This window comes from Vigna umbellata, chromosome 4 (genome assembly GCF_029865625.1).
Source record: "Vigna umbellata cultivar VRB3 chromosome 4, Vumbellata_1.0, whole genome shotgun sequence".
Classification (NCBI taxonomy): Eukaryota; Viridiplantae; Streptophyta; class Magnoliopsida; order Fabales; family Fabaceae; genus Vigna; species Vigna umbellata.
In genome coordinates, this window is record NC_142168.1 from 9,350,788 (window position 1) to 9,366,218 (window position 15,431).

Here is a 15,431-nt window from a genome sequence, read left to right on the forward strand (position 1 = left end):
TTGTTTAACAACCCATGTTTCTGATTTTTTTCAGTTGGGGCTACCATAGGATGACAGAGAAAATGTTGGAGTGAGAGAGATGAAAGAGAAAGGGTTAAGAGGGATGAGGAAGATCAGCAAGGGTTTGGAACTTTCTTTTTCTTTTTTTTAGTTTTGAAAATAAAAATTATTAAAATACCCTTAACCTTAAAACTTAGAATCCATAATATATAAGGGTATTTTTGTCTACTAAAATCCGGTGCACATTGCTAAAATGTACCAACTGAAAAATAAGCGTACGCTCATTAGTAAACCCCATATATATATATATATATATATAAAATAAGTAATAGAAAAAGGTAATAATAAAATGATAGTAATAATGGTACCTAGATAATTATTATCTTTAAGATGAACAAAATCTTCAAATTTTAAATCGAAGCAAGAAAAATATTTTAGAAAGATGGTGATTTTTGTAAAATTATATTAATGGTAGAGAGTAGGACATTTCAATCCAATCAAAGTCATTTCTTGAGTAAGTTCTTTTTTTTTATATCTTTTCTCTTGAGTTAATTTTGTTTTTTTATATCTTTTCTCTTGACTTAATTTTTTTTATTTTGGTTGCATTCGTAGATTATGGTGTTTGTATGTGTCTTTCATTGGACAAAGATAATGTCTACTAGTTAGCTAGAGAGTGTGAGAGAATAATTAAAATATTAATTTTAGTGTTTTATGTATAAATTATCTTCTTCATTTTCTTTTAAATAAAGGAGTTAAAAGTTTAAACTTTAGTAAATAAGTATTAAGAAGTAAGCAGAGCTAGTTAAGAATTTTATATCTTGGAATAGATTAATTAAAAAATAATTAACTTTTTACGTAGATAATTAAAAAAATAATTAATTGGAATGATTCTTATTGAATAATTGATTCTCTCTACAATGGAGTATATAATTTGGAAGAGCTCGGTGGAAAGACAATCCCAAATACTTAAAACGCTAGCTATCTAAAGATGTACTATAGTTGATTGTAAGAGGAGATGTGTATTCTTTTTCCTTCGTCTGACTTTTATTTCTAAATTAGGTTTTGTTGAACAAAATTTTAACGAGATACACCATACACCATGTTTATTAAAGTCTTCTTTTTTTTACATTATTTTTTTATTTTATTCGAGTTCACCTTGAGACTAACATTGAAGGAAAATATGCAAAAATGTGTAAGAACCTAAAAAATACAGTATTATGGTGGATAAGTGTTTTAAAACAATGAGACCAAATATTTTAATGTTAAAATAATTCAATAATATAAATAAAATTTCATAAACACGTCTATTATTTAAAACACTTATCATCTCTTTAGAACTTTTTCTCTGAGTTCTCTCTTCCTTCTATCTAAGATTAGTTTACGGATTAGTTTTCTTGATAAAACAAGTAAGTTTCTACTCATTTTTCTTAAATTCTTAGTTTAAGATGTATGCTTAAAAGTTTTCTCTTATGTGTTGTTCTCTTTCTTTTTCTAGTTTCTTGTTGAGCAGTGGTCCTAAGGACTCACTTTAACCACTGTTTTGTGATTTGTAAGCTTTTGTAGAGTTTTTTAAGTTGAGATAAGGGTAGTAAGTCATACAGAGTTGTTATAGTTTCTAACCAAATAAGGGAAATTAGTGTTTTCTTTTAATTTGAGTTATGAAGTATGAACTAATAGTTAGTATGTGAGTTTAATGTATGTTGATTTTTATGCTTGAAATGAGTGTTTTTAGTACTAAGTGTATTTGAATGAATGAACTTGGTTGAATGATTCTGTTTGGTTGAATGATTCTATTTACAAAACGCATCTTAAGCCTTAAGTTCATTCAAAGAGGGCAACACAATTCAATAGCCTGTGAAAGGACAACATTAATTTAAAACATGCCAAACAACAACATTAAATTTGAGCTATCGCTTAGAGAACGATGATATTAATAAGTGCAACAATGGTTATATCTCACCAATGACACTTATTATAAGCCACTAATTTTAACAGCCACTAGTTAATTGTGTGGTTCTATGAAGGAGAGTCAAAGGAGTAAAAAAAATTGAAATGGTGCATTGTGTTACTGTAGCCTTAGGAATATTGTCCTTGCTTCAATAATCTCTTTGAGTTCTACATGGCGAAAGCAAATAAAAAAGCAAAAGTAGCCTTTACGTGAACTTGGCAATAGCAGTAAACCCATGGAAAAACCAATATGTTGGCACTGGTTCCTGCTTGATTGGAATCGGTTACACGGACTAATACAACAATATTTATGAAGTAAATTGGGTTAATATAAGGGGTATTTAGTAATTTTTCTCGCAATCATCGCAAATCTGGCCTACCATATGAGGATTCACTTTCCCTACAATACCTCAAATCCTCTTTATCACTCGCTTCTAGATCTTTGAAAACAAAAACAATGAGTTTTGTAATTCCTTCATCGCAAATTATCTTAAACAGTAGATTCAGTCAAAACAAACATAACCTAAAAGATAACACCAAGTATCCCAAAATCAAAGACGACAGTCTTGAGCTCAACCAAGTGGCTACTCCACCTGCATGTAAAAGTCGGCTCCAACTTGACCAAAAGCATCAACAGAGCTGAACCAGAAAGTCGTGTGCATGATACTATTGAATATAATGAAAATTATATATGGGATTAATCTCCCATTGTATTAAATATATACATAGGGTATTCTATTTATAATAGAAGAAATATGGGTTAAACCTAAAATACAAATAAGGGTTAAATATGTTTTTAGTCCCTAAACTTTTGGCCGTTTCTGGTTTTCGTCCCTCTTCCAAAGTAAGGTACAATTTGGTCCTCATTCTTTAGAAAAACGTTCGTTTTAGTCCTCAAAATTTTGTTTTTAGTCCTCGTTTTAGTCCTCAAAACGTTCGTTTTTTCGACTAAAACGAACGTTTTTTAAAGATTGAGGACTAAATTGTACCTTACTTTGGAAGAGGGACGAAAACCAGAAACGGTCAATAGTTTAGGGACTAAAAACATATTTAACCCTACAAATAATAACAAACTAACTAAAGATAAAAGATAAATATAAAATAAAGATAATGTATCTAACACTCATCCTCAAGCTGGTGTATACAAATCGTATGTACCAAGCTTGTTACTAATATAATCCATAAAGACTTAGTGAAAATATCTACTTCACTCGAGTGACACCAAATTGGTAAGATTTGCAAGACGACATAGAACACGAAATACTAACCCAAAAGACTCCCCCTGAGCAACAAATCTGGGAGGTTGCTCCATGTAAATCTCTTCTTGCAAATCGTCCTTGAGGAATGTCACCATTGGATAAAGAGGTCATTGTTGGAGAGCTACCACGACTATAAAAAAAACTAACAAAAACCATCTTTTCCATGGGAAAACAAAGCATATATGGACGGGTCAAACGCAATGGTGAGAAAAGAGAGGTAAGAAGAGATAGCAGCGGAAGAAGCCATGGATGAATAGGAGAGATAAATCTTAAAAATCAAAGATTCTTCAATCAAGGCACCTGGAAAAGGAAAAAGAGCAACCTCGATGCTCTGAATAACTGCCCTAGAGGAGACGAGACGTGTGACAACACACGATAAACCTGAAAACGGAAAACGAGCGACCTCAACGCTTTGAATTACTACTACACATGCCACCATGCACGACGAACAAGGAGGAGATCCACAACTTTAAAAGGTGCTAAGAGCGTGTAAGAGCTCCGATGAAGGCATCAATAATGGCATGGTGGTCGCCTGGTCGAGACAATCAACATCATGTGATCGTCGATCGAAACTTGAACTCCGATAGTGGCAGTGGTAGACGACGGCGCCACCGACGACAATTGATGGTGCCACCGTCGACAGCGGCAAAGGTAGTGGCAAAGACACCAGAAAATGTTTCCTCAAAAGAACAGGCTCTAGATACCATGTTGAATATAATGAAAAATTATATATGGGATTAATCTTCCTTGTGTTAAATATACACATAGGGTCCTCTATTTATAATAGAAAAAATATGGACTAAGCCCAAAACACAAATAATAACAAACTATCTAAAGAAAAAGATAAAAAATAAATATAAAATAGAGATAATATATCTAACACACTCCCTCAAGCTGGTGCATACAAATCGTATGTACCAAACTTGTTACTAATATAATCCATAAAGACTTAGTGAAAATATCTACTTCTACACTCCAATGACACCAAATTGCTAATGATTTGAAAGACGACATAGAAGACGAAATACCTACCCAAAAGATGTTGAATATAGTGAAAAACTATATATGGGATTAATCTCTCTTGTGTTAAATATACACATAGGATACTCTATTTATAATAGAAAAAATATGGACTAAGCCCAAAATACAAAATAATAACAAACTAACTAGAGATAAAAGATAAAGATAAAAGATGAATATAAAATAAAGATACTATATCTAACACTCCTCCTCAAGCCGGTACATACAAATCATATGTACCAAGCTTGTTACTAATATAATCATAAAGACTTAGTGAAAATATCTACTTCCGCACTCGAATGACACCAAATTGCTAATGATTTGCAAGACGACATAGAAGACGAAATACCAACCCAAAAGACTCCCCCTAAGCAACAAATTTTGGAGGTTTCTCCATGTAAATCTCTTCTTGCAAATCACCATTGAGGAATGCCACCACTGGATAAAGAGGTAATTGTTAGAGAGCCACCACGGCTATAAACTAACAAAAAACATCTTTTCCATAAGAAAAAAAACATATATGGACGGGTCAAACGCAATGGTGACAAAAAGTGGAGGTTAGAAGAGACACCAACGGAAGAAGCCATGGATGAATAAGAGAGAGAAACATTAAAACCATGTTGAATAACCAGGCTCACTAATTAATTTATTCGAGATATCAACTTCAATGCTTTCTATCTTGTTAAGACCGAGTTCCACATCTCCAACAAGCGTCGATTATCTCATTTGGTGGAAATATTTATTACTTCAGTTCCAACAATCTTGTCATCTATCTGGTCCACTACTTTGCGTTGTCCAACATCAAAGAAACGGTAGAACACAAAATCATCCTTTGGTTGCGAATTTCCAATATTCTTATAAATGCAAATGACATTGCATTTTCCAACTATAGCTTCGAGAGGATTAACATTAGCGAAGCCCTTGCCATCATCGCATGCCAAAAACAACTTGTTCTCCTTGGTTTGGATCCCTTCCAAGAAATTCTAAATCTCTCGGGAGTGAAAGAACCACTGCACCTTGACTTTCCTCAACTTGTCGCGATTCTCCCAGACCTTGATTAGTTTTCCTATGTGAGGTACGTCGCAGCTTTCGTTTTGGAGATAAACGGTATCGTTGAGAACATACTGCACACCATCAAAGGTGAAGAACTCGTAGAACCGCACGTCCTTCTTCTTCCTACCCATGCCTCGCTTCCTACCCCATGCAAACTCATAATTCAAATCGTGTTCCTCCATTGGCACCGCCATGGATGGTGACTGAAAGAAAGGGCAACGGTTGCGCAATGGATGAGGTAGTAGTTTGAAAAGAGAAAAGAAAACCCTCACTGCTAGTTTGGGAAATTTTTTTCCCAAAAAAACTATATTTTTTAAGAAATACTCAAATAAACAAAGGAGGTCAGAAGAGACACCAACGGAAGAAGCCATGGATGAACAAGAGAGAGAAAAGTTAAAATATCCAAGATTCTCCAAACAAGGCACAAGAGCAACCTCGATGCTCTGAATATCTGCTTGAGAGGAGACGAGACATGCGACAACGCATGATGAACCTGAAAGAGGAAAAAGAGCGACATCGACGCTCTAAATCGCTGTGAGACATGCCACCATACATGACGGAAAAATGAGCATATCCACAACTTTAAAAGGTGTTGAGAGCACATAGGAGCTCCGATGAAGGCGTCGTTAATGACATGGTGGTTGCCTGACTGAGACGATCAAAACCATGTGATCGTCGATCGAAACTTAAACTCCGACAGTGGTAGCGATAGACGACGGCGCTGGCGGTAGTAAATAGCGCCACCGTCGACATGGCGGATGGAGTGGCAGAGGCACTAAAAGTTTTTTCTTCAAAAGAACCTTATACTCTGATACCATATTGAATATAATAAAAATTATATATGGAATTTAATCTCCCTTGTGTTAAATATACACGTATGGTCTTCTATTTATAATAAAAGAAATATGGACTAAGCCCAAAATACAAATAATAACAAACTAACTAAAGATAAAAGATAAATATAAAATAAAGATAATATTTTTTAACATATACAATACATCTTACTAAATTCTCTTACTTTTTTTTATAATTTTTTTATAATTGTTAACATATAATTTTTTTTATTTTATAAAATTGTGTATATTTTTATTCAATTTTAATGTATGAAAATGTTTATGTTATATTAATATTGTTTTATAATAATAATAATAACTTATTTGATTTTTTTATGATTGATTTTTTTGAGAAAAAACATTTCCTTTTAAGTTAAAATGCACATATTATATTTTAGATATTTTAGATGTTAAAACTAAATATAAGTTAAAATTTTAATTTATGTATAATGTTTTTTAAATAGTTTATCAAAATAAATTTATAAAAACTCTCAAAAACAAGAAAGAATTAAAATGTGTTTTTACAATTGTTTTCAAATATAAGTAATTTCTAGACTTATAAAAAATAACTTTTGAACATTTTTTCTTTTAAAATTATCTTATTTTTAAGCTTAAATAAATTCAATATATTATATTTTTAACTTTTCAAAATAAAAAATTATATATTTAAAATATGATTTTAGTTAAAAAATTATTTTGAATAATTTTTTTCAAATTAATATTTATATATTTATATTTTAAGAAAAAGATATTAGTGAAAAATTACTTTATTTTTAATCTTAAACAAACTCAACATATATTATACTTAAAAAATTTTCAAAATAATTAAATTATATATCTAATTACAATTAAATAATCATTTTAAATATCATTTTATAACGCCAACATTTATATATTTATATCGAAAGAAAAATTATATTAGTAAAAAATTACTTTATTTAAACTTAAACAAACTCAATATATATTATATTTTTAACTTTTCAAAATAATAAAATTATATATTTAAAATATAACTACAATTAAAAAATTATTTATAAAATCAATATATATATATATATTTAATTAAAAAAGATATTAGTAAAATAGCATGTAAAATTTGAAAGTTATTAAACTTGCAAAGCAAATAAAAGAAATAATTAAAAATGCATTAAAAATAAATTAATTATTTAGTTTAGGAGGCTAGTTTCATCTAACACTGCCCGAACCTACTTTATATGAGACTTTTGGAGACGAGACTTTTAAAAAATCTTCTATTATGTGAGCTAGAAAAATTGGGCTTGATTTGAGAAGGGGTGAGTGTCAATTCATGGGCTAAGAGCTCAAATGACATCTCTAATTAGGGTGCTACTCCCTCCACCACCACATTTTCTCCCTCCACCTCCTCAATTCTATTACATATTTTTTGAATTACAGAACTAACCTTTTTATAATTACAAAAATAACCTTTTTACTTTTTAATCCTAATTATTTACTTTAACCCTAAAATCTATCTTTCTACCCCTTCTCACCCACCTCCCAACCCTCTCATATTCTCACCCAAACTCCATCACATGAGTTTCTCATCTTCCAATTTTCCTCCATATCCATTTTCTTCTTTCTTCAGCGGTTCGGCGGTGTGTACTAATAACAATAAAGATCCTCAAAAATACATTATTAAAATACATCAAAATATATTAAAAAATAATATATCAAAAAATATAAATTATATTATTTAAATATCTTCAAAATTAATATAAAAAAACCCTAAAATATAAACCGTATAATCTTTAAACGGATGTGAGCATCCGTCAACGGATGTCAACATCCGTTTAAAGATTATACGGTTTATATTTTAGGGTTTTATTACGCACTTTCACGCCTCTGAACCTTTCACGCCTCTGAACCAGCATCTTAAAGCACCACCACACTCACGGCTGAAGATGAATTGCTTTTCCCAATTTCAATCTTACTAAACACAAAGTCCACCACACTCTCACGTCACAATTCTATAAAAGAGAAGAAGAGGTGAAACATGAGAGGCAACTTAAGGGTAGTGGAACGTAAGAGACAATCTGGGAAAAATAATAAAGAGAAAGAGGGAAGAATGATAAAGAGAATGAATGTCCACGTGAGATTTTAAATAATATTAACCCTAAAATTTTAATAAGGGTAAAATAGGAATGAAAAAATAAAAAAAAGGTAAAAGGGGAATGGGGTGGTGGAGGAATCAAGTTGTGGTGGTGGAGGGAGTAACACCCCTCTAATTATTGTGGCAAAGGTTTTTGACAAGTTTCTCACTTAAGGGTTACCTCAAATTCTATAAATAGAGTATTTCCTACTATCCGAAACACACAACATTTTCTCTCATTCTTCTTCCTCTTAGTTTGATCCTTTCTCATTTTCTTTTCTAAAAATATCTTGGGTTTATTTTTTACATTTTTTTAATATCTCTTACTAATTATGCAAAAAATTTTGAAAAATTCATGTTGTATCATGAAGACTTCTACAATACACCATGGATAAGTTTTTTAAAACAGTAAAATAATACATCTCAATAAATGTTGTTCGCAATTTTATCAACAATTTCTACAACAAGTTGGACTCAAATTCAATCATTGTTATATATTCTAATAAACTTCTCTAAAAAAAGTTGGACTGAAATTCAATCAGTGTTATATATTCTAATAAACTTCTCTCAAAAAAACCCATATGATAGTTGTGTGATAGAGTTAGTCCAATGTTATTAACCAGTGTACTGCAATGCCAATATAGTGTTTGTTGTGCATGAAACTATGACATTGTGAGAGACACATGATGTGCAAGGTTAAAAGCAAAGACAGATAAATACATACAACAAGAAGTCTCAATGTTTTTCACCGTATCAGTATACGTTTCTCTGCACTTCCTCACAAATTACGTAACCTAAACCTCAATCATCTAACAAATTCATTTTATCCCTTCTACTTGCAGAGTCCAACTTCAGAAACAAACAAATAATCATAATATACTTCTAGTTGTATGAATATAAGTTTTTTATTTATTTTAAATTAGTAATTCAACACTTCAATACATTTTTCTTATTATTTGGAGTACCTTACATTTGCAAATTACATTGGTCAACCACACACAAGTAAAATTAATAGGCCTATTATTGAGATTACTGTCAAAAGACAGTGATCGGCTATTTAGTTTACTATTCCCGTTGTTCCCCTTTTTCCCACTATAAATAGAGTTCTCCATTTTTCTTTTCAGTTGTAACAATAACTCATAATCACACATTATTACAGTAAATAAAGTAAGGTGTTTTCTTACTTCCGACGAAGCTTTTGTGCCGATTGCATCTTTCTCTCCCGGACGTCCATGTACTGGAGGGTGCCATTCCGCTTTTCTCTCTAGCTACTGGAAGAGCCCTAGGCTCTGTCTCTCTCTCGGCTGTCTGGACGAAGATGTTACTTCGTCAGTGCGCTTGTCCAAGAGAGACATTATGTCTCCTCACGGTCCTTTGTCACAATTGGGCCGCACAGTGCTCAGAGACATATTGGGCCATATTTTAATATGGTATCAGAGCAGGTTTTAAACCTGCTCTGCTTTCGCTGCCCCTGTTTTCAAGTCTTGCATCATTTCTTGGACTGTTTCTTGTTTTTACTTTTTGATTGATTTCTACTATTATGGAGCACATGGATCAATCTGCTAATCCTACCAGCCCTTTCTACTTGCATCCTTGGGAGAATCCAGGACTCACTCTCATCTCTCAAGTTCTAAATGACAAAAATTACTCTTCTTGGAGCAGAAGCATGAGGAGGGCTCTCCTTTCCAAAAATAAGATCAAGTTTATAGATGGGTCAATCAAGAAACCTCAAAGAAGTGAGGTTTTGTTTGATGCTTGGGAGAGATGTAATATGATGGTTCTTTCTTGGATGATAAAGACTCTCTCTCCAGAGATTGCAGAAAGCGTAATATACGTAGAAGAAGCCAAGGAGCTATGGGAAGAGTTGAAAGAAAGATTCTCTAAAGGTGACTATTTCAAAATTTCTGATCTACTCCAAGATATCCACTCAATTAAACAGGGAGAGAGAGGTGTTAGCCAATTCTTCACAGATTTAAAAATTCTTTGGGAAGAATTAGAATCCCTTAGACCTATACCTACTTGTACCTGTGATATTCCCTACAGCTGTGAGCTTTCAAAGATTTCTCTGAAGTACAGCGAAATAGAACATGTAATATGCTTCTTGAAAGGGCTGAATGACACATACAATACTGTAAGAACCCAAATCCTTTTGATGGATCCTCTCCCTAACATCAATAGATTTTTCTCCCTCATCATGCAACAAGAAAGGCAAGAGAGACAAGATTTGGCCACTGTCAGTCAGAGCCAAACTGCTGAAACCAAAGTTCTGGCCAGCACTGCTGAAAGAAACAACAACTGAAAAAGCCAAGGACGTGGTAATGGGCCACGTGGTCAAGGAAGGGGGAGAGGAAGGAACCCTAACCATGGAAAATAGTGCTCCTATTGCAATAAAATGAATCATACCGTTGATGAGTGCTACTCCAAACACGGTTACCCCCCTTGGTACAAGAAACCTGACAACAATCCGGACAGGAAAGGAGACTGGAGCTCTGCTAATGTTTGTCAAAATAGTACTGGTCTAGAGGGTGTTCAATCTGCTCACCAGGTCAGCACCAATGCTTCCCTCAATTCCTTTACCCCTGAACAGATGGAGAAGCTCCTCAAAATGATAGAGAAGGCTGATGAACCCACTCACAAAATTAACCAGGTGCAGAGAGACAACACAGAGGTTAAACAAGGTATTTCTTCTTGGATTCTTGACACAGGGGCCACAGACCATGTGACCCATGATAAGAAAAACTTTGTTACCTTTTACAAAATTAAACCTATTTCTATCAGATTGCCAAACAACACTATTATCACTGCCAAACATGCAGGGACTGTACAATTTTCTAAAGTTTTGGTTATTTTTAATGTTCTGTATATCCCAGATTTTTGTTTCAATCTGATTTCTGTCCAAAGTCTCATCAGAGACTCAAACTGTAATCTAACCTTTTCTTTTGAGGTTTGTCAGATAAGGGAGAATTCTACATTGAAGATGATTGGGTATGCTAAACCGTCCAAAGGACTCTATTATCTACAAGCCTTTCCTAACCCGGATCAGAATTACATTTCTAAATCTGTTTTCTCTTATGAACATGTTGATGTAAATTTGTGGCACTATAGGTTAGGCCCCCCTGGACATAATACTATGAAACATATATGTGCAAAGTTCCCTTATGTACAAATGGGTCCTGATATTGTTTGTGAAGCTTGCCACCTTGCTAAACAACATAAACTACCTTTTCCTAGAAGTAATTCTTTGACTACTGATTGTTTCCAAATTATTCACTGTGACATATGGGGCCCTCTTTCCACTTCTTCTGTCCATGGCCATAAGTATTTTCTCACTATAGTTATGACTACAGTAGGCATACTTGGGTCTTCTTAATGAACAATAAAGGTCAGACAAGGGATTTATTGCAGAATTTTATTGTCAAAATTAAAAATCAATTTGATAAAATGGTTAAAACTGTTAGATCAGACAATGGTCCAGAATTTAACTGTGCTAATTTGTATGATTTATATGGCATTGATCACCAAAAGAGTTGTGTTGAGACCCCTGAACAGAACTCTGTTATGGAGAGAAAACACCAACATATTCTTAATGTGACCCGTAGTCTTCTTTTTCAGTCTAATATGCCTAATGCTTATTGGTCCTATGCAGTTAGTCACGCTGCTTACCTGATAAATAGGTTGTCTTCTCCCATTCTTAATAACAAAACTCCCTATGATCTTGTTTATGATGCCCCCCCTACCTATTTGAATCTCAAAGTTTTTGGGTGTCTGTGCTTTGCTTCTACCCTTGAAAACAGCAGAAATAAGCTTGACCCAAGAGCTAGAAAAGGAGTTTTCCTTGGTTAAAAGAGTGGTGTCAAAGGTTATGTTGTTCTTGATATGAACACTAAAGAACTTTTTATAAGCAGAAATGTTGTCTTCTATGAAGACATTTTTTCCTACAAAGACCAGTGTAACAGCAGAGATGTTACTAACAGAGGAGAAGGTGGAGCCCCCTCTCTTAATGACCTCCTGGGCACTCATGACCTTATTGATGATGCAAGACATCCGGAGATGGATGCCACTGAGCAAATAGAGACGCAGCAGAATGTCACCGAGAACAATAACAGTGACCATGTTGCTCATGGTGAAGAGAATCATAGCTGCAGGAGATCCAATAGGGTTAGAAAAACCCCTGAATATCTCAATGACTATGTGCATCAGGTTAAACAATCCTTGACTGTGAAAAATAATTTTAAAACCCCTTATCCCATGTCTGATCTATTGTCCTGTGAATCTTTGACAGCAAAACACTTAAAGTATACTATGGCCATTACTGCCAATGATGAGCCTCGGTCATATAGTGAAGCCAAAGGCATGTGCGAGTGGGAAGAAGCTATGCAAAGGGAAATCAAGGCCTTGTAAGACAATAACGCCTGGTACTTAACACAGCTGCCTCCAGGCAAGAAACCCATTGGATGTCGATGGGTATACAAAACCAAGTACAATGTTGATGGTACTATAGAAAGATACAAGGCACGTCTGGTGGCAAAAGGATACACACAACAAGAAGGGATAGACTATCTAGACACTTTCTCCCCTGTTGCCAAACTCACCACTGTTAGACTCCTTATAGCCCTTGCAGCCTCAAATAATTGGTTTCTCCATCAACTTGACGTGGACAATGCTTTCCTTCATGGAGACTTAAATGAAGAAGTTTATATGGAACCACCACCTGGTCTTAATACCCATAAAGAGGGTCAGGTTTGTAGGCTTACTAAGTCTCTATATGGACTGAAACAAGCTAGTCGGCAATGGTTTGACAAACTATCCTCCTTTCTCAATTCTGTCAACTATACTTAGTCAAAATCTGATCACTCTCTTTTTATCAAAGGCACTTCTACAGATTTCACTGCCTTACTTGTCTATGTAGATGACATCATATTGGCTGGAAACTCCATGACTGAAATCAACAGCATAAAGACTTTGTTGCACAACAAGTTTCAAATAAAGAACCTAGGAGAACTCAAATACTTTCTAGGCTTGGAGGTGGCCAGATCTAAGAAAGGTATACACCTATGTCAAAGAAAATATGCGTTGGACATCCTTAAGGAGACAGGAATGCTGGGATGCAAACCATCTTCTACTCCATTTTTAAGTGATACAAACACACTGTATAAAGCAGACAACTACTTAGATGATCCTGGCTCCTATCGACGATTGATAAGGAAGTTACTATATCTCACCAATATCATACCTGACTTGTGCTTTTCCATTAATCTATTGAGTCAGTTTATGAAATCTCCTACTAACCATCATTATCGGGCTGTACAACATGTTCTCAGGTACATCAAGTCTACGCCCTCGGAGGGCTTGTTCTTTGGAGCTGATTCTCAAACTCATATAAAAGCTTTTAGTGACTCAGATTGGGCAACGTGTCCAAATACTCGAAGGTCCACTACAGGGCTTTGTGTTTTCCTTGGATCATCCCTTATTTCGTGGAAGTCCAAAAAGCAAAGCACGGTTTCCAGATCTTCCACCGAGGCGGAATATCGTGCCCTAGCAGCCACTGTATGTGAAATACAGTGGCTTCACTATCTCCTACAAGACCTTCAAGTACGGGAAGTTGGAACTCCTGCCCTATACTGTGACAACAAATCAGCGCGACACATAGCTCATAACCAGACTTCCACGAAAGGACCAAGCACATAGAGCTTGACTGTCACGTTGTTCGTGAAAAACTACAGGCCAACCTCTTACGTCTTCTCCCCGTTCGGTCGGATGAACAGCTGGCTGATGTCTTCACAAAATTTCCCCATCGCGTGCGATTCAGATCCATCGTTCCCAAGCTTGGATTGGTGAGTATACACCATCCAGCTTGAGGGGAGGCTATTGAGATTACTGTCAAAAGACAATAATCGGCTATTTAGTTTACTATTCCCGTTGTTCCCCTTTTTCCCACTATAAATAGAGTTCTCCATTTTTCTTTTCAGTTGTAACAATAACTCATAATCACACATTATTACAGTAAATAAAGCAAGAGTGTTTTCTTACTTCCGACGATGCTTTTGTGCCGATTGCATCTTTCTCTCCCGGACGTCCATGTACTGGAGGGTGCCATTCCGCTTTTCTCTCTAGCTACTGGAAGAGCCCTAGGCTCTGTCTCTCTCTCGGCTGTCTGGACGAAGATGTTACTTCGTCAGTGCGCTTGTCCAAGAGAGACATTATGTCTCCTCACGGGCCTTTGTGACAATTGAGCCGCACAGTGCTCAGAGACATATTGGGCCATATTTTAATACCTATTCTACTTGTAGTAACCACTACTACTCAGCTAGGATCACAACCACGAGAAAATATCTTCATTCCTGAGCTTGAATATCAACACTATTTGATTACCAGTTTAGCATATTCCCTGCAGCACTGGTTCAGTTCAAAATGAAGTGCAAGGAATCCAGTTTCATCATCATCAAAACCATTGATATGATCTACTAGTCATATTATCTCATGAATAAGCAAGCTATAGGATAACTATACATCAATTTTGATAACAAACAGTAACTAAAAGGCATTTAAAGTCATCAATTCTACTGCAGACACAGTCACAATAATTGATAACTAGGTCAAGGACTGTTGCAGCACTGATTTTAAGGTGTTGAGCTGATGAGAACACACATCACAGCCAGAAACTGTGGCAAACAAAATGATAATGGCATGCACATCCAAAATCTCATCAAAGAAGAACTCTGTCACAACATTCAACCTTGGAACTCACGGATCACAGAACTCTCTCAAATGTAAATGCTTCAACAGTGAGGTTGACGACCAAATTCCCAATCATATACATTTTCTTTTAAATCCTTATGAAATATTGTTCAATTAAAAAACATCATAGCAAAACTCAAATTTGTGAGTTATAAACTGAAAGAAGAAATGTGTCATTTAATTAATGTGTTCCTATGATTTGAAATCTGCTTCTAATTTAAGATGTTAAATGACAAACAAATATGTTAATCATATTTGTGTAGATATTTTCTTTACCTTAAACTTTTAAAAATATTTTTAAAATAAAATATAATAAAAAGTCAAATTGCCTTAATTTACTGAAGTGGTAATTATTGTTGAACATCATTTCAAGCAACATAAATCTCGCGCACATGATTGACTGTAATATGATCTTATAGTGCTACTATTTATAAGTAGTTTGGTATTGAAGTGAATATAGGAGAGAGTTTAAAG

The 15,431-nt window shown here is 34.5% G+C and overlaps 1 protein-coding gene and 1 pseudogene across 1 annotated transcript; one reads left to right on the forward strand and one right to left on the reverse strand.

Annotated features, from left to right (window-relative positions):
- Positions 1-4,948: 4,948 nt before the first annotated feature.
- LOC148199205 (protein ANTI-SILENCING 1 pseudogene) lies at positions 4,949-5,473 on the reverse strand (annotated as a pseudogene).
- A 4,286-nt stretch (positions 5,474-9,759) lies between these two features.
- On the forward strand, positions 9,760-10,518 carry LOC148199206 (uncharacterized). The gene has a single exon (XM_088112597.1). The coding sequence runs from the start codon at positions 9,760-9,762 to the stop codon at positions 10,516-10,518; it is 759 nt and encodes a 252-aa protein (XP_087968723.1).
- The last annotated feature ends 4,913 nt before the right edge of the window (positions 10,519-15,431 follow it).

Coding starts and splice junctions, on each gene's coding strand:
- LOC148199206 (XM_088112597.1), top strand. CDS start 9,760: ATGGAGCACATGGATCAATCTGCTAATCCTACCAGCCCTTTCTACTTG.